The sequence below is a fragment of the Rhinopithecus bieti genome, unplaced genomic scaffold (assembly GCF_001698545.2).
Source record: "Rhinopithecus bieti isolate Rb0 unplaced genomic scaffold, ASM169854v2 scaffold_14826, whole genome shotgun sequence".
Taxonomy (NCBI): domain Eukaryota; kingdom Metazoa; phylum Chordata; class Mammalia; order Primates; family Cercopithecidae; genus Rhinopithecus; species Rhinopithecus bieti.
The window spans coordinates 1,174,826-1,198,765 of NW_016808328.1; the positions used below are offsets into that span (position 1 = coordinate 1,174,826).

The following is a 23,940-nucleotide window of genomic DNA, read 5'->3' on the forward strand; positions in this document are numbered from 1 at the left end:
CCGGCCACCATTATTCTTTTGTTCAAATTTCTTTTGTCTGACATGAAGGTTGTTTTCATTTTTTTTCCCTTTTTTTTTTTTTGAGGTGGAGTCTCGCCCTGTCGCCCAGGCTGGAGTGCAATAGTGCAATCTCGGCTCACTGCAACCTCCGCCTCCTGGGCTCAAGCGATTCTCCTGCCTCAGCCTCCCGAGCAGCTGGGATTACAGGTGCCCACCACCATGCCCGGCTAATTTTTGTATTTTTAGTAGAGACAGGGTTTCGCCATGTTGCCCAGGCTGGTCTCGAACTCCTAATCTCAGGTGATCCACCCACCTTGGGCTCCCAAAGTGCTGGGATTATAGGCGTGAGCCGCCACGCCCCACCTATTTTTTCCTTAAACTGTTAGAAATGAAGTCTGGGTGTTCCCACGTTCCTTAGCAATCCAGGCTAATTCCTACGTAATTCCCATTAATTCCTACATAACCACAGACCCTCGAAACTACAGGATGCCCATTTCCTCCGTTAAGTTCCTTCCTCCAGTGCTTCCGGCCCCAAGGAACACTTTCATATTTCACAGACCTGTCAGGGCTGCCTCTTGTCCTCCCAGTCAGTCACTGGGTCCAAAGCCTGCTCTTCTCCCTAAGGGTCCCTTGTAACCTGTTTCTCTGGCTGTAGCCTCCCCACACCGCCTTGTCATCAAAGTCATCAAAAACCCTCCATCCATCATGGTTCATTCAGTAGCACAGAAACCTCTCCAGTCTTTCAGACCAAGGGACTTTAAGGTAAAGGAGCTCGTCACCCAGAGGATGGAGGAGCTGGGACACTAATGAGGACAGACAGTTCAGAGATTTGCCCACAGCAGGAAGTCGTGCCAACCTACCCACTGAAGGGAAAGATGAGGGAAGAAGGTGTTGCCAGAGCCAGGAGCTGGCCTCCAGACAGGAGCAAGAAAGACATAGGGGACTGCCTGGCTGATGACTGTCCAGAGGTAGCGGGAGCTGCAGAGGAGATACGGCCATTGCTGGAGAAGCCACTCAAAGCAGAAAACAAGGAGGAGAAATGCTCTGATCTCTGCCTCCGCAGTCTTCCCCCAGGGGCTAAACTTACCAGAAAGCAGTTGATAAAGGAGTCTGGAAAATGTAGTTTCCTGCAATTTCAGGAAATGACTGGCATGGGCCCTACTTGATTCCTCCAAAGCACAGCTTATATTTGGTTGTTTTGTCAAACAAACTTTAGCCATCGGGGCTGATAACAAACAATTACAATTCAGGAAAGAAAAACTTAAACACGGATCCCGGGGTATCACAGCCCATCGCGTCCAACCCCTTGGCAGGATCCCTGCTAAAATTTCACTTGCCGTTGTGTGCCTGGGGCCAGGCAAACTTTCCCCAGGGGCAGGACCCTCCAATCGTGTCCACCCTGACCAAAGTCCAGGCCCCAGGGCCCTTCAACCTTCTCCGGGGCCCTGCAGGAAGGAGAAAACCATTTCCTAAACACCTGTTCGTTCATTCACACGGTGCTCATGTTCAGATCCTGTCCCACGTGGCAGAATGATGGGAGAGCAGCCTGAATCTTCATTGTTCTGAACCAAAGGCCCATTCATGAAGTTCAGCCCCATCTCTAGCACAGCAGAAAGAATCACTGAAGTTTGAGTTCCATTATTTTTCTAACCCTTTGCAGATCCTAGACCCAAAGGCTCAAGGTAAGAGTGGCTGGGCTTCCTCGCCCCCAGCGGCCTCTCTAGGGCAGAGCTGTTCCCAAGCCCACCACAAGAGTCGGCACCTGCCTTGATATGGAGGATCAAGGAGGAGCATCAGGTGCTCTCCATCTCCTCCTGCCAGAAAACCAAAGGAGTCACAGGTTTTCCTTTGCTGCCAGAAACATTCTGAGACTTTTTTGTTTTTTTCTTTTTTCCCCTCTCTTGTCCAGTTATTTTCATCAGGGTAAATCCCCTAGGAATAAAATTATTAAAGCAAAAGATAGGCGTGTGGTGTAGGCTTTTGATCCACAGCGCCAAATTGCTTTTTGATAAGGCTGCATATCGTGGATTATTCTTGCCTTTTCTGCCCCTCAGCTCCTCAATAAACCACTTGGGATGAATCAGCCACCAGACCAGATAAACAAGCCAGCCTGTTACTGTTGCTGTTTTCTGCAAGTCGAAAGGGAACTCCCTTAGATCCCTCCCAGAACCTGGAATTCCAGAGCACACGGGGCCAGGGCACCTTTGTACCCCTGCTCCTCACCGGCTCGGGTCCCACCCACCCCCTTCTCCCCGCCCCATGCCCGGGTGGAGCCAGCTGCCAGGGCGCCAAGACTCCCAGCCCTCCCTCTGTGCACGGCAGAGCAGAGGCCAAGGGAGCGCTCTGTGCCAGCCCCAATGAGGACGCTGCTGACCATCCTGGCTGTGGGATCCCTGGCCGGTGAGTGCCCATCCACCCTGTGGTCAGATCTCCCCCATCCTAGGGGCCAATGATCAGGGTCATCTCCCCAGCACCCTCCCCAGCTCCAGCATGGCCAGTTTCAGTTTCTCCCCTGCTAGGGCTGAGCAGGCTGCCGGGTGTCCATGGAGAAGCAAATGTCCAGCTTAGGTTGCTGGGGGCAGGAGAAGGTGCCTCAGACCCTGGGTTCTTCCAGGGACCCAAAGGACCCTCAGGTCTCAGGGAATATAGCCAGCTGTCTGAACTGGGGGTGCTGGATCGCTGCACCTCAGTGAATGGAGAATTGGCCTGGAGGAGGCAGACATCCTTTGGTCCCTCAAATGGTGCTGGCACAGGTTGTACCATCCCTTCCTCTGCCTCTCACCTGGCACTGGCCTGACAGGGGAGGCGGAGGAAGGATGGGGGAAACGAAGCTTGAGTTCTGCCGTTGCCTCCCTCCATGCCCCTGCAGGGCCTCTTTGGTCCCTTTTGTTATCATAGATCTGAAAGAGCATTTTCTCCTAGAGTGGGCAGGTCCGCTACATTAATAGGTCTTAAGACACAGGACCCACTTGGAAACAGGGCTTAAGGGCATAGTGTTCAAAGCCAATAAAGTCGGGGGGGAGCTCATTATGCAGAACATTACATGAGACCCTAGACTCTGTCTCTGCTCTCCTGATGCATTGCGTGAAATTCAGGGAACTTCCTTAGGAAGTCAAAGCATAGTCCTGATTGAGGATGGTGAGCAGGTGTGTCCTCAGCCAGGCCCTCTTTGCTCAAGTGCAGGATGAGGCCCACGAAGGGGCAGAGCTTCCCACCCCCTCTGCCGCTGTCTCACCCAGGCTGCCTGTGTCCCCAGGGCTCCCAGCTCTGTGGTGCTGCTCCAGTCTGCTTCTCAGCATCAGGCTGGGCGTTCCAGGAAGATGTGAGCCCCCAAGACATGTTCCTTTAGACCCCCAGCCATACTGGTTGGAAATCCTAGCGGCTCCCAGCCCTTTGAGATGGAGGACCCACAGGAAACAGCCCTTAGGAGACTGTCAAGGGTCAGTTCCCTTGCGCTGCACACCCCGGGCCCTCACTCCCCCAATCTTAGGCTGACTCCAGAGCGTGTGGAATTGTTTCTTGTTTGTGTATTTTTCCTGAGCTTCCCAGCTGGTTGACAGAACATTGTTTTTCCACATGAATGTGAAAAAACAAATTGCCTTTTATAAATCCGCCAGGCTGCCAGGCTCCACATAACACATGTCTCCCCAGATTTCACAATATAGACTTTCACCCTGGAGGTGCCAAAGCAACACAGGCTGAGAAATAGATGATGGATTTGAGGAGGAAAAGGAGCAAGGAGGGCGGGAGAAGAGGGGGAGATCTTGTTAGTCCCTGACACCCCTAAAAGAGAAGGGTGGGCCGAGATTCACTTATCCCTCTTCAGGAAGCTAACTGCAGTTCCCTCCTGACAAGTGGTGCCAACCTCCATGTAGCCCAGGGTCCTGTGCCTTGGCAACATGCCCCCACCTCAGCCACCAGCCTCCTTGCAACCCAGATGGCCCCTCTATTTCCCACCCAGCACACTGACCTCAAGCAGCAACCATTCCCACTGCAGACTCTACCCCAAGCCCTGATGGAGCCTGGCCTCTCAAATCCCACCCTCACCCTCCTGCCCTGACCCACCACCCGACCAGAAGTCACTGTTCAGGTCTGACCTTGACTGGACTCGTTTCCTCAACTTTAGACTCAGCCCTGAATCCAGGACCCCTCCCTCCAGAGCTGACCCCAGTTCCACCCAGCCTCACATCCAAACAAGATGTCAGCTACATCCTGAGGCTCCGTGGCACAGCCGTCAGCTTGGGTAGAGGCAGTAGACCTCCCCGCGCCATCCCTAAGGCCCCATTCTGGGGACTCCAGGAAGCCTGAAGGCATTTTGCAGCTGCTAGGCCAGAACCCAGATTCAGAGAGGAGGGCAGCCTTCGAGGTTGTGCAGCGAGGAGGATGTGCAGCGGGGTGGGGCCGTCCTTCCCTGACCCCACCGGTCCTTGCCAAGCCTGAGGACCCCTCTTGTGTGTAGAGTTGGAGTGGGGGCATCAGTAACTGTCTGCTCCCTCACACCTTGGGCCCGCTGGCAGTCATGGTCGTCTCTGTGGAAGGAGAGGCACAAACATATCCAAGACACACACCCAGGCCGCAAGGCCTTGACCCAGCTGGGGCTGCCCAACATTTTTCCACCTGTTTATTTCCCACGCCAGCCAGCCAGGGCCTCCGAGCTCGGAGCCAGCTGCCAGCTTGGGCCGCCATTTTCCCACAGGCTCTTGCTGTCAACAGCCCAACCCTGCTGGGCTGAGGGAAGGGTTTTATAAGTTAAGGACTCTTGGTTTACAGTGCAGATTGCTTCAGAGGCTGCAGCCCCTCCCCAGCCCCTTCCTTGAGGCTCAGACCCTCACTGCCCTTCCCTTACCATAAGCAGAAGTGGGCTGGACAAAGACCTAGCCTGGAAGAGAGGGCTGTGGGCTCTTCAAGGGCCAGCTTTTCTCTTCCTCTCTTCTCTCCTCCTCCCTAAATTCATCCTTTTATCAGGTGCTCAGGTCCCTAAAGCCCCCCACCCTCATATAAACGGGTGAACAAGACAGCCCCCCTCCCTACAGAGCAAATGTCTTCCCTTCCCAGGTCTTCTCCCTTTGGACTCAACACATTTACCTAGGGGCCTATTAGACACTAAAGCCACCCTGCTCTATCTGTCCCACAACCAGTCTGGCACTGGGATGAAAACTGTAGGCTCTTCACATCCTAACTGTGATGCTGGGCAACAGCTCTCTCTGAGCCTCAGTTTTCCTCATTCATCAAATGGGGATAGTGATGGGGGCACATTGTCGTGAGGATTTAATGAAGGAAGGGACTTGCCTGAAAGAGGCCATGCACTTCACAAATGCCAGCGGCTGCTGTTGTCATTGTTGTTTGTCTTTAGGTAAATCAAACTATTTCCATTTTAGAGATGAGGCAATTGAAGTTCTCGTTGCTTAAACAGCTTTCCCAAGGTCACCCTGCCCATGTGTGGGCTCAGTCAAGAGTCCTGCCCCCTACAAATTTCGTGCAAGATGTCTTTGCTTTCGAGAAGCCAGCCTGGTGTGAGGGCAGGGATTGGCTCAGCCAGCGGAGAGACTGGAATTCACAAGCGCCTCCTCCACCATTGCTTCGACTTGGGGCAAATTACTCCTTACACATTTTAGTTACATATCTCTAAAATAAGGGTGAGGACACCAACTTCAGGTTGTGTTAAAAGGTGAGTGAGAGACAATACCAAGCATTAATGGGGATATGGAGAAATTGAACCCCTCGAACAATGCTGGTGGGAATGTAAGATGATGCAGCTGTAACATCCTGGACAATATTTAAGACCCTATCACTACAAAAAAATTTTAAAATGAATTAGCCAGATGTGGTGGTGCACGGCTGTCATCCCAGCTACTCAGGAGGCTGAGGTGTGAGGACTGCTTCAGCCCAGGAAGTCGAGGCTGCAGTGAGTCATGATCGCGCCACTGCACTCCCACCTGGGGGACAGAGCAAGACCCTGTCTCAAAGACAAAAGAAAGATGGTGCAGCCACTTTAGAAAATAGTTTGACAGTTCTTCAAAAGGTTAAAGATAGAGCTACCATATAACCTACCAAATTCCAGTCTTAGATATATATCCAAGACAACTGAAAACATGTGTCCACTTAAAAAAAATGAACACGGTGTTCACAGCAGCATTATTCATGGTAGCCAAAAAGTAGAAACAACCCAAATATCCTGATGTGTGGATAAACAAAATGTGGTATATCACACGATGGAATATTATTCAGCCCTGAAAAGAAAGTACTAATCCATGCTACCATAAGTGTGAAACTTGAAAACATTATGCTAAGTGGAAGAAGCCAGCCAAGGCTCTATTTATATAAAAAGTCTAGAGTAGGCACATTCACAGACACAGGAAGTAGATTCGTGGTTGTCAGGGGTTAGGGGAGGAGAAGAATGAGAAGCGACTGCTAATGGGTGGAGTGACTGCTAATGGGCATGCAGTGTCTTTTTGGGGTGCTGAAAATGTTCTGGAATTAGATAGTAGTGATGATTGCACAACATTGTGAAAATACTAAGAAACCATTGAACTGAACACTATAAGGTGGGGACATTTATGGAATGTGAATCACAGCTCAATGCAAAGCAAAATGGCTGAGAGTGGATGATTGGTTAGAACAGCGTGGGAAGCATCCCCTCTCACTGGCCCATTTGCAGAAGACTGGGGGCTGGGGTCTCCCTGCCCCCCCCACCAGGCTGACATCTTGAAAGCGAAGGCACTTTGCATGAAATTTATATGGGACAGGACTCTGACTGAGCCCACACATGGGCAGGGTGACCCTGGGAAAGCCCCTGCTCACCCTCCTCCCTCCCTCCTGCAGCTCACGCCCCTGAGGACCCCTCAGATCTGCTCCAGCACGTGAAATTCCAGTCCAACAACTTTGAAAACATCCTGACGTGGGACAGCGGGCCGGAGGGCACCCCAGACACGGTCTACAGCATCGAGTATAAGACGTAGGCTTCTCTCCTGACTCCCCCTCCTTTGACTGTGCTCTGAAGCCAGCCCCTCTCCAAGGAACTCCCCTCCTCTCCATATGTTCCCATCCCTCCCAGATGAAGCTTTGCTCCTTTATGTTTCTTTTGGGGAGGGAGAATAATATAACGGTAAGAAGTACAGGTGATAGGGTCAGGCTGTCTGGACTTAAATGCCAGCTCTTGCGTGTATAACCTTGGGCAGTTAGGTGACCTCGCGAAGCCTCAGTTTCTCCACCCACAAAGTGAGGACGATGGTAGCACCTTCATCACAGAGTTGTTGGGTGGGTTCAACAAGATAAAGTCATTAGCACTTGTGCCTGGAAAATTATAAGCTACCAATAATTGTTTTATTATTATTAGTGAGACCAGGTCAGCTGAAGATGTGCCCAGCCCCTCTAGCCCACGCTCCTGTTCCTACTCCTCTGCCTCCCATGCAGGTGAGGAGGGGTGGCCTGGGCTCAGGAGTCCTCAAACGTGGCTTCCACTCCTGGTCATGCCACATTGCCCTGTAGCAAGTCACTTCCCCCTCTCTGAGCCTCATTTCTCTCATCTGTAAAATGGGGATAACAGGGCCCACATCAAAGGATTATGGTGATGACGAGCTCAGAATGTGGACTCAGACTGGCTGGGTTCAAATCCTGGCTCCCCACATGCACACTTCAAACACGTGGGCAATTTACTTCTTCGAGCCTCATCTTCTTTATTTGAAAAATAAAGAGAATAGACTGGGCACCGTGGCTCACACTTATAATCTCAGCACTTTGGGAGGCTGAGGCAGGTGGATCACTTGAGGTCAGGAGTTCGAGACCAGCCTGACCAACAGGGTGGCCATACTGTCTCTACTAAAATACAAAAATTAGCCGGGCATGGTGGTGCACTCCTGTAATCCCAGCTACTCGGGAGGCTGAGGCAGGAGAATCACTTGAACCCCAGAGGTAGAAGTTGCAGTGAGCCAAGATTGCACCACTGTACTCCAGCCTGAGTGACAGAGCGAGGCCGTGTCTCAAGAAAAAAAAAAAAAAAAAAGGAAGAAAGAAAGAAAAAGAAGAATGCATATGCCTCAGAGAATCATTGTGAGAACAAAATGAGATCATTCGCATAAAGAGCCTGGGCCACTGAACGTGCTAAGTAAATATTAGATCTCCTTGGCATTATTAATAAGCCACAGGCTTAGTGCTGGCCTTTTCATCACTACTGTGACTTGGCCCCTTCCTGGCCCGCAGGTACGGAGAGAGGGACTGGGTGGCAAAGAAGGGCTGTCAGCGGATCACCCGAAAGTCCTGCAACCTGACGGTGGAGACGGGCAACCTCACGGAGCTCTACTATGCCAGGGTCACCGCTGTCAGCACGGGAGGCCGGTCAGCCACCAAGATGACTGACAGGTTCAGCTCTCTGCAGCACAGTGAGTTGGAGCCCCTGTGGGTTTCAGGGGAGGGGAGAGGAAAGCGCAGGTGTTTGCGGGATGGGATGGCCTCTTCCCCTCTGGAGTGGGTGGAGGGCCCAGAAGGGGCTCTCTGCAAGGGAAGGGGGGCAGCTGGGGATATGGCTTTTAGGGAAGGCCCCCGCCCCGCCAATTGCAGTGTGTCCCTAGCAGGTTTGTTCATTTTTCTCCACCTCCACCCCAACCTCCCTAGTTCAGACCACACTTATCTTGCCCCTCGACTGAGGTCAAGGCCACCTAACTTGTTTCCCCAACTGCCCTCTTTACCACCTCCTCCAGCCCATTCTCCATAGAGCATCTCCTCAACACATAAATCCCACCTTCTCTTGTCAGCTTAAAACCGTCTGGCAGCTTCTCATGACTCTAAAAATAAGATCCAACTCTTTGCCACGGCCCGTGAGGCCCTGCCTATCCTGGTCCTCATCTTGAACATGTCTTCCCAATGCATCAAGCAGCCAAGCTTCTGACAGTCCCTGCCTCAGGGTCCTTGCTGCTCCCACTGTCTGGGGGCACTTCTGGGCTCTTCACATGACTGGTTCTTTTATAGTCCTCATGGCTTAGCTTCAACATCACCTCCTAAGTCAGTGTCCCCACCTCCAGCTCTGATGACCTGATTTCAGTAGGCCACCACCTGTGATTCTCTATTGCAATACAGGGTTTATTGTCTTCATCACTCAGATCACACGCTGTAATTACTGTTTGCTCACACATGTTATCATCTGCCTCCCTCTCTAAAATGTGAACTCTAGAACTCCCTGTGTGGGCAGCAGAATCCACTGCATTCCCAGCCCTCAGCATAGTGCCTGGCACACAGAAGATGCTCAATAGCCAGACGCGGTGGCTCACACTTATAATCCCAGCACTTTGGGAGGCTGAGGCAAGAGGATCACTTGAGCCTAGGAGTTCAAGACCAGCCTGGGGAACACAGTGAGACCTCATCTCTACAAAAAATTTAAAAATTAGCCAGATGTGGTGGCACACACTTGTAGTCTCAGCTACTCAGGAGGTTGAAGTGGGAGGGTAGCTTGAATGCAGGAGGTCAAGACTGCAGTGAGCTGGGATTGCCCCACTGCACTCCAGCTTAGGTGACACAATGAGATCCTGTCTCAAAAAAAAAAAAAAAAAAAAAAAAAAAATATTCAGTAAATGAATGAATGAGTGGATAGCAGTTGCTGATACAGTTTGGCTATGTCCCCACCCAAATCTCATCTTGATTTGTAGTTCTCATAATCCTGTCTAGTGGGAACGACCCAGTAGGAGGTAACTGAATCATGGGAACAGTTTCCCCCATGCTATTCTCGTAATAGTCAGTAAGTTCTCATGAGATCTGATGGTTTTATAAGGGGCTTCCCCCTTTGCTCAGTTTTCATTTTCCTTCCTGCCACCATGTGAGGAAGAACATGTTTGCCTCCCGTTCTGTAAGTTTCCTGATTGTAAGTTTCCTGAGGCCTCCCCAGCCATGTGGAACAGTGAGTCAACTAAACCTCTTTCCTTTATAAATTACCCAGTCTGAGGTGTGTCTTTATTAGTAGTGTGAGAATGGACTAATACAGTTGCCAAACTCCCCACACAAGATAATCATGTGATGATGATTTTATAGTCACACATAGCTTTTTAAGAAGATAAAAAAATAAAATTAAGTAAAATATTGTTTTTTTAACCTGGCTTGTTCAATGAATTCACATTCATTGTAGAAAATTTGTGAAATATAGACATATACAAAGAAAAATAAAAGTCACCCAAAATAATCTTAACATTCTAACATAACTGCAGTTACTAGCAGCTGTATCTACTTTGCAATCTGGCATTGCTTTTTTGTCTTAGGTTCTTTTTCCCCATATATTAGTATCATGAACATTTGCCCATATCATTAAACATATTGCACAACATGATATTTCACAGTGCAAAATGATCCATTCTAGGGAGGTACTCTAATTTACTTACATATTTCCCTTTTTGAGGACATATAGCTCAGTTTTTCAATTTTATTGGCAGCACTGAAGTAAACATTGTTCTGACTCAGATATTTTCAATCTTGGAGGCCAATGGATCATTGAGGTATTTTTACAAATTAGATTTAGGGTAAGTGAGGTCCGTGAATCCCTGAAGTTGGATGCAAGATTTTTGTATATGTACATTTTGGAGGGGAGAAGACCCACAGCATTCATCACATTCTCAAAGGAGTCTGTAAACCAGCAAAGGTAATTTGGTTAGTTGGAAAATTCCATCTTGAGGGAGACAGAAGTCTTCAGCCTGACCTTTGAGGCTGCATCAATAGTATTAGGCCCCAAACATTTTTTAGGATGTGTAGTTGATGTCATTGACATCCCCAAAACTGTCATACTCAATAGATGAGGGAAGAAGGGTGTTCCAGGATGACTTAAGGTGGGGATGCAGGGGCTGGGATGTGTGGGGCAAGCCAAAGGCATGACCAAGCTACAGGACTGGTGCCCCTCACCCTGGGTTCTTCTCATCCACCTTTGGTCATCCCTTTGCCAGCCTGAAACCCAAACACCAGGGCTTGCAGAAACTTTTCTCTTTTCACTGTTTGTTTAGCCGATGCTTCCAGAAGCATAGCTGGCATTGGAGTGGAAGGAGAGAGGGAACAGTCATTTTCCACTGTCCAGGGTAGCCTCAGACACTACCCACCAACTCTGACTTTTTCTTTTCTCTTTTCTCTTTTCTCTCTCCCTATCCCCAGCTACCCTCAAGCCACCTGATGTGACCTGTATCCCCAAAGTGAGATCGATTCAGATGATTGTTCATCCTACCCCCACGCCCATCCATGCAGGGGACGGCCACCGGCTAACCCTGGAAGACATCTTCCATGACCTATTCTACCACTTAGAGCTCCAGGTCAACCACACCTACCAAATGGTAAGTGTATGTTGCACCCTGGTCTTTCTCTGCCTAGGAAGCCTCTTCCCTCTCAATTAGATCTGAGTTGCTTTAAGAAAAAAAGGGTACACGTTATGTAAATTAGCATTTCCCAAAACATGTCCCTTGAGAGGCTCCTTGAAGCCTGGAAAACATCACAAATGACAACCTCTCTCATAGAGTCACACACACAATAGCATGCTAAAAACTCTGACAAGTCCTGCAGAACCAATACTCCACTATCAATTTGTTTAATACAACTTATCCCAAATTTATTTCACCAGAGAAACTGCTTTTTTTGCATAATATTTACATGGTTTTTTTGTTTAACACCTTCTCACATCCTGGGGAACAACCTCTATTCATATCTTCAGATGTTCACATTAGAAAATGCTAGAATCAATTTCTACTGCTGCAGTAGTTCTCCACTATTTGCAGGAACTATATACAGGCAATGTGGAAGGATGAGTAATAATAAGAGGTGGAAGGCAAGGGCATAAATTCTCAAATAATATATGAATTATTTCTTTTCATATTCAGAAAATATTTGGTACCCCCTACCCTCAGCATATGCCACCAAACCACAATTCAGTTAAATGAATATTTATTTCCTACTTTATGGTTTCTGCATGCAGGGAGCTTATAATCTAGGGAGCGAAGAGGGAGTTAAAACAAGAATTCAAATAGCTATAGGTAGAGAAAAATATGAGTATTGGGAAGTGGGGTAGGATGTCAGTGCAGCAAGATTTGTAAGGCTTCCAGAAAACTTTTGGGAAGCCAAAAATGACATAATATGCATATATTACCTGGCATGCTGCAGAAACCGGTACTGGCTTCCAGAAAGCCTAATATGTATAATATGCATATTATGTCATTAATATTCATATATTACCTGGCATGCCACAGAAATTGGTATTGGCTTTTTGGAAGTCAGTACCAGCCTGGCCAACATGGTGAAACCCCATCTCTACTAAAAATACAAAAATTAGCCAGGCATGGTGGCAGGTGCCTGTCCCCAGCTACTCAGGAAGCTGAGGCAGGAGAATCATTTCAACCTGGGAGGCAGAGGTTGCAGTGAGCTGAGATTGCACCACTGCACTCCAACCTGGGTGACAGAGTGAGACTCTGTCTCAGATAAAATAAAATAAAATAAAATAAAATCATTGTCTGCTAATTCAACATTTCTGTCATCAGGGTCAGTCATTGTTGTCTTTTCTCTTGAATATGGGTCACATATTCTTTCTTTGTATGTCTAAAATTTTTAAATGTATCCTGGGCATTATGTTGAAATTACTGTAGATTCTGTTATATTCCTCCAAAGAGTATTGGTTTGGTTTCATCTGGTTTTAGCAGGCAATTAATTTGGCTGAACTCCAATCTCTGAAATTTCTTTCTTTTTTTTTTTTTTTAACTTTACCTGTACTGCTTGGAGTCTACCCCATTCATGCCTACTTTAAGGGTCAGTCAGGGATTTGAGCAGAGTTTATGCACAGAGTTTGGGCCTCATCTACGTTCTCTCCTGTCTGTGGTTTCTCCTCTCATTTTCCAGCTGCTGTGATTATTCCAAGCCCTGCCTTTTGGGTATTCAAGACAGTGAGAATACAGGGTTTCTATCTAGGTTTAACCATCCCACAAAGTGTAGACTGGGGTCTACCTTCAGGCTAAAAGACAGTAAAAATTGGAAATGTATCCATTGCCAGTTATCCTTTCTCCAATATGTGCCCACTTTTATTTTCTTTCTAATGCCTGTAAGTAGTTGTTTTTCATTTTGCTCAGAAGCTATAGTTGTTATTTTGGGGATGTTTGGTCCAATATAAACTATAAATTATGTGGATTAGAATGAAGAAAGATCAAATGTGGAAATGGAAGAGATAACAGGGTAGGAAGTCAGAAGATTATTATAACGGTATAGGTTGGAAATGAGGGCCTGAACCAGGATGGAGATCGTCAAAAACTTGGGGAAGGGGAATCAGGGCCTTTATAACTCTCCTGGAGTTGTGTCTCATGATATGTAATGTGTCCAGTTTCAACCACATAAGTTCTACAAAACAATAAGTTAAAAAATTTATTTATGAGGCCGGGTGCGGTGGCTCAAAGCCTGTATCCAGCACTTTGGAGCGAGACGGGCGGATCACGAGGTCAGTGAGATCAAGGACCATCCTGGCTAAGCACCGTAAACCCTGTCTCTACTAAAAACTTACAAAAAACTACCGGGCGAGGTGGTGGGCACCTGTAGTCCCAGCTACCTCGGGAGGCTGAGCCAGGAGAATGGTGAACCTGGGAAGCGGAGCCTTGCAGTGAGCTGAGATCCGGCCACTGCACTCCAGCTGGCGACAGAGCGGAGACTCCATCTCAAAAAAAAAAAAAAAAAAAAAAAATTTATTTATGTAGCTTCTTCACTCACTGTCACCATCACCCCAGAAACATACACAAAAGAAAACAATAATTTACCCTCAACCTTGGCCTCCATGTGCCTGAAAAAGAGAAGGCAGAGCTGAAATACAAAGAGCCAAAGAAGAAAATTCTCAGTTTTTGAACTCCCGAGATCACAGGTTTTGGCCCTTTAAAGGAAGGTGTCTGGATCCTTTAAGGGCAAGTCGATACCCAAGATATGAGAGGTGATTTGTCCAAAATGGCTTCAAGGTTTAGGCCCTGGAGATTAGAAGAAGAGTGATGCTATTACCAAAATTAGAGAATCAAAAACAGATTTGGGTTTGGGGTTTGGGATGGGGCCGGCCCCAGAGAGAGGAGGGCAGCATGTTTGGACATGTTGACTTAGAGATGCTCACATGGTACATCCAGCAGGGAGCTGGCAGAGCCCATAGAAACGCTACAGCTCTTCCTGAGATAAGTTTGGGAGTTATCCACACATCGGTGCTCACAGCAGCCATGGGTTCAGATAAGATCACTAAGTGGCTGGAGAGTACATGAGAGAGAAGGAAATGGTTGAAGAGCAAATCTTGCAGAACAACACTGAGGGGCTAAAACCAGTGAAAGACCAATCAGAAAGGTAGGAGCAGAGCCAGGCAGGATGACATGTGGCAGCCATGGGAGAGGAGTTCAGGGTCAAAAAGGTGACAGATACACAGAAGAACGAGAATCAAAACACAGGTCCAGCAGAAGGACTGGCAGATGCGAAGAAACAAGGGCTTTCCTATGCAAGGTAGGTGTTTACCTGAGTGGCGAGTATCCAGCATTGATGAGCCTGCAGAGCCAGGTGGGCTGCAGAGACAAATGAGTCTGGACTGGAAGCCAGGGACCAGGACTCTATTCTGTAAATATAGGTGAGGCCATCAAAGGCTTTTGAACAAAAGAGCATTATAATGAGATTATCTTTTAGAAAGATCCCTATAACACCAGGATGAATATGGAAGTGAACAGGGGCAAACCCAGAGATGGATGACCATGAAAAAGGCTACTGCTAGAGTCCAGGCTGAAGGCTTGAGGCCCAATTAAGGCAGAAGCAATGAGGAAAGAAAGAAAGGAATGGGTGTTCAAAGAGTTTTCAACGTTTAACAAAGAAAAGGTGAAGGACAAGAAGAATTGGAAGAAGGAGGGATGGTAGGAGGGTGGGAGCGTGGTGGAGGTCATAATGGTAGCCACTAGTGTGTATAACGACTGCCTATGGGCCAGACACTATTGCAAGTGAAAGACACATGTGCTTGGACACTGATTGGATTTGGGGATAAAGCAGAAGGGAGGGGAATGGAAACAGAGACTGAAGACAGACCCATCAGCACCAAACCAGAATCCAGGAGGAGGAGCGAGGAAGCTTCCTTGGGCTCCATGTGGAGACTGGTGTGTAACATGAATCACGTTCTCTATCCATTTCAGCACCTTGGAGGGAAGCAAAGAGAATATGAGTTCTTCGGACTGACCCCTGACACAGAGTTCCTTGGCACCATCATGATTTGTGTTCCCACCTGGTCCAAGGAGAGTGCCCCCTACATGTGCCGAGTGAGGACACTGCCAGGTGAGTTCAGCTGAAACCAGAGTGGGGTAGGGCTCCTGGATTCAAGTCTTGACTCTCCTCTTTCCTCCCTGTAACCAAGGTGAGACTTGGCAACACTCTAAAAAACCATGGAAGGGTTATCAGTGTGTTATTGAAGTCAATCTTTGTTTATCCATAAAAGAGTTGGCTGATGAGTTATCAAAGCAAATGTTTGATTCTCACCCTCCAGCCTATGTCTGGATTTCCCCTCTGACAGGCCTTGTATGTACCTTGGCAAAGCAAACTCACCTTAATATTAACCCAGGTGAGATATACTGGAGGGAAAATCTGCAGTGGGGGAAGCAGAGAAGATAAAAAGATCTCTCAATATCTCCCAAAGTCAAATAACAATAATGGTATCATGATAACTAGTGTTTCTGCAGTGCTAACCAGGGACCAGGCACAACCAAGGGCAAGCCTCATGAACAGTCTATGACATAGGTATTATTTTCATCCTCATTTTCCAGACGAAGAACCTGAGGTTCAGAGTCGTTAAGTCATTTGCCCATGGCCAGGCACCTGTAAACCAAACACTTTGGGAGGCCAAGGCAGGAGGATCACTTGAGCCTAGAAGTCTAAGACCAGCCTGGGCAACATAGCAAAACCCCATCTCCACAAACAACTCAAAAACTTAGCTATGTATGGTGGCATGCCTCTGTGGTCCCAGCTACACAGGAGTTTGAGGCAGAAGGATCACTTGAACCCAGGAGGTTGAAGCTGCAAAGAGCTATGTTTGCACCACTGCACTCCAGCCTGGATGACAGAGCGAGACCCTGTCTCAAAAAAAAAAAAAAATAATAACTTGCCTAGGGTCACACAGGTGCTGAGGGATGGAATGAGGCCTAATTCTAGAGGCCATGCTCTTACCACAGAGCTACTATAGATACGGTTGCGTTTTTTGTAGTTTATTTTGTGTTTTGTTTTTGAGACAGAGTCTCTCTCTGTCACTCAGGCTGGAGTGTAATAGCACAGTCTCAGCTCACTGCAACCTCTGCTTCCCGATTTCAAGCAATTCTCCCACCTCAACCTTCCAAGTCGCTGGAATTACAGGTGTGTGCCACCGCTCCTGGATAATTTTTTTTTTTTTTTTTTTGTATTTTTAGTAGAGACAGGGTTTCACCCTGTTGCTCAGGCTGGTCTTGATCTCCTGGCCTCAAGTGATCCACCCACCTTAGCCTCCCAAAATGCTGGGATTACAGGCAGCCGTCATCGCGCCCGGCCTAGATATAGTTTTGAATCATCTGCTCAGTGAGATGGTCCCTTCCTCTAGCACATTGAAACCTGATGCTCATCACAAGCATCATGATGTTTTTATTGGTGTTTCTTTTCATAGACAGATGGAAATGTATTGCTCAGAGCTGCAGGTTTAGAGGATGAAGGCGATGGCAGTGGATGAGGTAGATTTGGTAAAACAGTCTCCACTTTATCCTCATGTTCAGATTCATGATGTCAGTAAGTGATTTCAGTTCCAACCATGCCAACAATCAGAGTAGAGTTGAGTTTGCGAGCTGGACATTGCGTGTGGCACAGTGGAAAGAGAAGTGCCGCATGAGGAATGAGAAGGCACAGCATCAGTCAGATGTCAGCCAACCACGTGCCTGGGGGAGTCACTCAGCCTCTGGGAGCCTGATCCCTCATCTGACAAATAAGGATGCTGATGCCTGGGCTGAGGCGATAATCCGAGGCCAGGCAGCTGCCAGAGCTGGGCCCTAGGAAATGAAGCTCTGGTCCTCAGGTTTGTTTGGAAAGTCATCAGTTTTCCAAAGAGCCCACAAGAGACTGATTTCTCCACCCGAATCCCAGTGCACCAATTGGCAGGGGAGCTGTGTCTGATGGAACAGCCAACACTGGCCACTTGCATGGGGCATGCCCTTCCTGGGGCAATGGCTGCTAGCGAGCTCAGAATAGAATTTGGTGAGAGGAGGACTAGAAAAGGAAACTCACATTCTGGGACTAAGCTGGGAGCATTTGTATGATTCATGAACCCCTTCCCCGGACTGTCCTAGACAAATCTCACCTGCTCCTGGCCCACCAGTTTTTTGACAATGTGAAGACCACTCCACCCTTATCCACAACAGCCTTCTGGTGCCTTGCCCTTACATGGTCTTGCCCATAATGGGATACCATTTTTTTTTCCTAAGACTGTAGCTACTTTTAAATAAATCACACTTCTTGGTGGCTACTTCTTGCTAACATACAGAAGGCACCTTATTCTTAAAAATATATTTAAAACAATTCCTACATTTATTAGATTCTACTATATTGCCAAGCAAATAGTTGTGCCAAATGCTTTACATATATTATTTAATCTTCATTATCACATGTAACGTATATTATTTAATCTTTAGAACAATCCTGCAAGTTGGGTAGCATCATCCTCATTTTACAGAGGAGGAACTCTGGCTCAGAGAGGTTAAGCAACTTGCCCATGACCACACAGCTGCTCGGGTAACCTGGTTGATTCATCTGGTTCTGAAGGCTGGGCTCTACCCACCACTTTGCAATTTTGTTTACAGTGAGCCCCCTGTACTGCACACTTCTTCCTCCTACTTCCATTTCAGAGTGATGCATCCTGCCCTTGACCGTGTATCCTGATGTCTGCATTACCCCCAGAATCCCTTTTACCTACCCCTCCGCAGATAAACAGGGAGTGTCACAGAGCACTGTCCCAGCATCTTGATGATGGAAAAGGCTCTAAGGGCCATCTCACCTCATATCCTAATCTTACAGATGAGGAAACTGAGGCTTCATTGCAGAGTGGCAGGGAGGATGAGTTTTAGAGTTACACATGTAACTCCACTGAGTAGCTCTGTGGCCTTGGTCAGGTCACTTAACCTCTCTGGGACTCAGCTTTGTTATCTGTAGGAAGGGAGCATCCCTATCCCTCTGTGTTGTGTTTTGATGATGCAATGAGATACATAGGTAGAGCACCCAGCTCTACACGATCATATAGATCATGGCCCGTAGTAGGAGTTCAACCACCGCTGCTACTGTTATTATTAAAGGGTAAACCAGAGAGGGTCGTGCAGCAGGAAGGATGCTCAGCATATCTGTGGCAAAGCCAGGCCTCTAACACTCTGTATTCCTTACTCTCAGGCTGGTGGTGTTTTTATTTTTCCATCCAGCCTCCCTATGGGTGAAATGGCAATGTACCAAATACATACAGTGTGAAATGGAAATATGTCAAACCAGAGACCATTCCATGTCCCTATCCTGTCCTGGAATGTTATAGACATTCGGGTCGTGTCTTTTTCCTGGAGTAGAGATGGGGGTAACATGTGACAGGAGACAGGGTCTCATTGAAGTGGGAAGCTGACCCAGAGAGGCCCAAGCTCGTGGGCTAGGGGAGGATCGAGGAGTGGGCTAGAAGTAGAGGCTCCAGCAGTTCCCGGGGTTCACAGTGATCATCGAGATCATTGGAGCTATTGATTAACTCTCCAAGCTGAGGCCTCACAGCGGCCAGGAAGAGAGGAAGGGTGATTAGCAGGCCCCTGGACTGCAGGGGTCTTGACTCTCCGAGTCACCTTCCCTCTGTTGCAAACTGTCAGTTTTACCAAAAACTCCAACAACCTCTTCCTCCCTAAGTCCTTCACAAGTCCCATGTGGACTGGTGACAGGAAGTGTGTCCTGCCTGGAACCGGCTGCACCCATCCCAAAGATGCTGGAACACAGGGAGAGGCTCGGGTACTAGAGCCCTAGTCATCCCTCTCCCCTCCATTTTAGACAGGACAGTGCCTTCCCAGGCTCCCTTCTTGACCAAGATCTTCCCTGATGTCCAGCCCCTTTCCTTGGTAGGGAGGTGGAGAGGACAGGCCTCCCTGTTTTCACTTCTCCCCTCCTTCTGCCTCTACCGTACGAGGGAGGCAGGACTGCCCTTAGACTCAAGCAAGAGGGGCCCTTCCCTGTACCCAGCACTTTAGAAGGCCTTCTTTGGTCCTGCCCTGGCCATTCCCCTCCTTGCAAGATGAAGACTCCATACAACAAAGGGGACAGGTCCATCTGGATCCTGTGACCTCCTTTCTAGATCACATTGTAAGTACCTGGGACCCTGAGACTCTGTACATGTGGCCTGGAGCCTGCGATCTGTCTAGGCAGTCCTCCTTCGGGGGTCCTTCCTCATGAGGGCAGACACTGCTGACGCATAATGCAGACCCTTGGCCCAAAGGATGACCAACAGGTGGCTATTTGTGGGGGTCGTGGATGAGCTCGACCATGAGGGCTGGAGCATCTATGCACATGTGCGTGAGGGCCCTGGCAGTGTGGGATGGAGCTGGGCTGGGCTGGGCTGGGTGCCTGCAGTGCGCTGCGGGCTTTCCCTGTTCCTCCCCACTGCAGCACAGTACCTAGAGAAGTCCAAGAACTCTGAATTAAAACGTGGCATCCCAGGTGGTTGTGAAAAGTCTTTTTGTCAATGTGGAAACATAGAACATGTTATTTAACAGTGTAAAAATATAATTTGTAAATTCTGACTATTTAGATGTACAGTCTATGGACTTCCATTTGTGATCTTGCATTCTGAGGGTAAGAGAGGCTTCGCCAGCCCAGTCAGAGAGGATTTGCAGCATCCACATGTGGGACCACACCCAACCAGCCCCCGGCAGAACCCAGCCTCATGCTTCCTTCTCTGGCCTCTTTGGTTTCCCAGACCGGACGTGGACCTACTCCTTCTCCGGAGCCTTCCTGTTCTCCATGGGCTTCCTCGTCGCAGTGCTCTGCTACCTGAGCTACAGATATGTCACCAAGCCGCCTGCACCTCCCAACTCCCTGGTGAGCCATCCCCCTGGGGCGGGAGGGAGAGGTCCAGGGGAGGGCCTGGGCTCTGGGGTCCCCAGTTCTCCCCAAAATGCAGGGATCCACAGACAAAGTGGGATATGGGCCTGCTCTCTCCCTTCATGGAGCTCACAGTCCCTCCTAAAGTCAACAGATGTGTGGCCCAGCGGGTCTCAGGACGCATCAAAGAGGGGCGGGTGATCAGGAATAGTGGACACGGAATAAAAAACCCACATGGCTTGGAAGTGTCCAGTACCAGGAGGGTAGTGTGGGACCTGAGTGAGCAGCAAGGCAACGAGGAAGGAATGGTGGGTACCAGGAGAGCCGTGGCACTCATGCCCTGTCTAAATGGGCAGCCAGGCACTACCACGTGGGAATGCAGGCCCAGCACTGCCTGATCTTCATGTTTTTCAAGAGAAGCCAGAGTTTCAGATTATGTTGTGAAATCTCCCACTTTTCAAATATTCTGTTTTTTAAACAGATTTTTTTTTTTTTTTTTTTTTTTTTTTTTGAGATGGAGTCTCACTCTGTCACCCAGGCTGGCATGATCTCGTCTCACCACAGCCTCTGCCTCCCGAGTTCAAGTGATTCTCCTGCCTCAGCCCCCCAAGTAGCTTGGATTACAGGCACACACCACCACACCCGGCTAATTTTTGTATTTTTAGTAGAGACAGGGTTTCACCATGTTGGTCAGGCTGGTCTTGAACTCCTGACTTCAGGTGATCTGCCTGCCTCAGCCTCCCACAGTGCTCGGATTACAGGCGTGAGCCACTGCGCCCGGCCATTTTAAACAGAAAAATTTTAAATGGCAAAACTAATTGTTAAGTGGAAAGCCCTTTGTTGCAGCTCTTTTAGAATTTGTCTAGCAAGTGAAGACCAGAACCCACCCCCTCCCCTAAAAAATACAATAAAATGGAAAGCCCTACACCAGTCACACAAATCACATCAGCAGCCCCCACCTGATGCCAGTGCCGCCTCTGCTAGAGCAGCAAGGCCCACTGCAGAAGCCATGAGCTGAGCCACCTGGGGCACCCGGAGCCTGCTCTTGCCCATCGGAGGGACAGAGGAGCTCTGAGGGAGTTTTGCTGCATGTGCAAGTCCAGATGAAGCATTTTCTGTAAAGCTCTCCCAGTCTCTTCTGGTTCCTTCCTTTCACACCCTGACCCTGTATTAGGCCCTCAGGGACCCGTGGGCCAAGAAGCAATGTGAGCCAACACCTCCAGAGCATGCCCAAGGCAACCCCAATTCCTGGTCATCTACTCCCTGGATTATCCGCCTCCTGGAGGAACCAGAGCCTAGATCTCTCTCCCTGAGATAACCGAAACTTCAGAACCAAAGAGCTGAGAGATCCCGTCCCTTCAGGGAGGCGCTTGCACCTAGAGGAGTCTCTGGGAAGCAGATGGGGATATGGGACAGACGCATCTTGAAAAAGCTCCCAGATGCCTCCCTATGGAGGACCTCACCCACCCACATCACCAGCAGGGAGCTTGGGACATACCCTAACCACAGGGGGGTGACTGTTGTCGTCCCTGCACAGAACATCCAGCGAGTCCTGACTTTCCAGCCGCTGCGCTTCATCCAGGAGCATGTCCTGATCCCTGTCTTTGACCTCAGCGGCCCCAGCAGTCTGGCCCAGCCTGTCCAGTACTCCCAGATCAGGGTGTCCGGACCCAGGGAGCCCGCAGGACCTCCACAGCGGCACAGCCTGTCCGAGATCACCTACTTAGGGCAGCCGGACATCTCCATCCTCCAGCCCGCCAACGTGCCACCTACCCAGATCCTCTCCCCACTGTCCTATGCTCCAAATGCTGCCCCTGAGGTCGGGCCCCCATCCTATGCACCTCAGGTGACCCCCGAAGCTCAACTCCCATTCTACACCCCACAGGCCATCTCTAAGGTCCAGCCTCCCTCCTATGCCCCTCAGGCAACTCCAGACAGCTGGCCTCCCTCCTATGGGGTATGCGTGGAAGGTTCTGGCAAAGACTCCCCCACTGTGACACTTTCTAGTCCTAAACACCTTAGGCCTAAAGGTCAGCTTCAGAAAGAGCCACCGGCTGGAAGCTGCATGTCAGGTGGCCTTTCTATGGAGGAATCCCAAGAAGCAAAATCATTGCACCAGCCTCTGGGAGTTTGCACAGACAGAACATCTGACCTGAATGTGCTAGACTGTGGGGGGGAGGGGACACCACAGTACCTAAAGAGCCAGCTCCCCCTCCTCTCCTCAGTCCAGATCGAGGGCCACCCCATGTCCCTGCCTTTGCATCCCCCTTCCCGCCCGTGCTCCCCTTCGGACCAGAGTCCAAGTCCCTGGGGCCTGCTGGAGTCTCTTGTGTGTCCCAAGGATGAAGCCAAGAGCCTAGCCCCTGAGACCTCAGACCTGGAGCCGCCCACAGAGCTGGATTCTCTTTTCAGAGGCCTGGCCCTGACCGTACAGTGGGAGTCCTGAGGGGAATGGGAAAGGCTTGGGGCTTCCTCCCTGTCCCTACCCAGTGTCACATCCTTGGCTGTCAATCCCATGCCTGCCCATGCCGCACACTCTGCGGTCCAGCCTCAGACGGGTGCCCTTGAGAGAAGCAGAGGGAGTGGCACGCAGGGCCCCTGCCATGGGTGCGCTCCCCACCGAAGCAAAGCAGCATGATAAGGACCGCTGCAGAGGAGCTCTGGGGAGCAGCCTGTGTAGACAAGCGCGTGCTTGCTGAGACCTGCAAGGCAGAAATGACAGTGCAAGGAGGAAATGCAGGGAAACCCCTGAGATCCAGAGCCCCGCCTCCTAACACCCTGGATTCAAAGTGCTCGGGCAATTTGCCTCTCCTTGCCCCATTCCTGGCCAGTTTCACAATCTAGCTCAACAGAGCATGAGGCCCCTGCCTCTTCTGTCATTGCTCAAAGGTGAGAAGAGAGCCTGGAAAAGAACATCCTGTGGGAGGCTGGGCAGAACCAGAACAACCTGCACTTCTGCCAAGGCCAGGGTCGGCAGGACGGCAAGACTCTAGGGAGGGGTGTGGCCTGGAGCTCATTCCCAGCCGGGGCAACTGCCTGATGTTGCACGATTTCAGCTTCATTCCTCTGCTAGAATGAAGTGAAATGCAGGTCCACCAGGGAGGGAGACACGCAAGCCTTTTCTGCAGGCAGGAGTTTCAGACCCTATCCTGAGAATGGGGTTTGAAAGGAAGGTGAGGGCTGTGGCCCCTGGACAGGTACAGTAACACACTGTACTGACGTCACAACTTTGCAAACTCTGCCTTGGGTTCAGCCCATCTGGGCTCAAATTCCAGCCTCACTACTGACAAGCTGTGTGACTTCAAACAAATGAATCAGTGCCCAGAACCTCGGTTTCCTCATCTGTAACATGGGCCTCATAACACCTACCTCATAGGGTTGTGGTGAAGATGAAATTAAGTCATGTCTTTAAAGTGCTTAATAGTGCCTGATACATGGGCAGTGCCCAATAAACGGTAGCTATTTCCTGTTGTGATTTTTTTTTAAAAAAAACTACATCACACAAGGAGTGACCCCTCCCCCAATTCGGATTGGCTTCAGACACACCTGGCATTTTCTCATGGGCTTAAATGACCTGGATTTCCTCAGGACAGGGTCTGGGGTGGGAAAGAGGAGGGACTGCAGGAGTTCCTCCTATAGACAGAGTTCAGAGACAAATGATGTGAAACCTTCTCCCTGAGATCGTAGGCAGAATCCATTGGGGGTGGCAGGGGTGATCTCAGATGGCCTCTGTCCATCCGGCCTCCCTGACCCCCGACAGAGGCACTGTTGCACAGACTGCTGTCATACCCTCTGTATCACTGCATCTCAGGCAACCCCTACCATGAGGAAGCCAAAGCCCAGAGGGAGAGGGGAACCACCCGAGATCCCACTATTGAGGCTGTG

At 49.4% G+C, this 23,940-nt stretch overlaps 2 protein-coding genes across 2 annotated transcripts in view; both read left to right on the forward strand.

Annotated features, from left to right (window-relative positions):
* Nucleotides 1–6,891, forward strand: part of IFNLR1 (interferon lambda receptor 1) — a 55,479-nt gene extending 48,588 nt beyond the window's left edge. Inside the window, exon 8 of the mRNA XM_017886571.1 lies at nt 6,823–6,891. The gene's annotated coding sequence lies outside the window, so the exon portion shown is untranslated. The remainder of the gene's footprint in view (nt 1–6,822) is intronic.
* Nucleotides 2,161–23,520, forward strand: IL22RA1 (interleukin 22 receptor subunit alpha 1). Its single transcript, XM_017886569.1, has 7 exons — nt 2,161–2,400; nt 6,823–6,955; nt 8,200–8,378; nt 11,119–11,294; nt 15,129–15,267; nt 19,931–20,052; nt 21,593–23,520. Exons 1-7 carry the CDS (start codon nt 2,358–2,360, stop codon nt 22,499–22,501), a joined length of 1,701 nt encoding a protein of 566 aa, XP_017742058.1. The 5' UTR covers nt 2,161–2,357; the 3' UTR covers nt 22,502–23,520.
* Nucleotides 23,521–23,940: the final 420 nt, after the last annotated feature.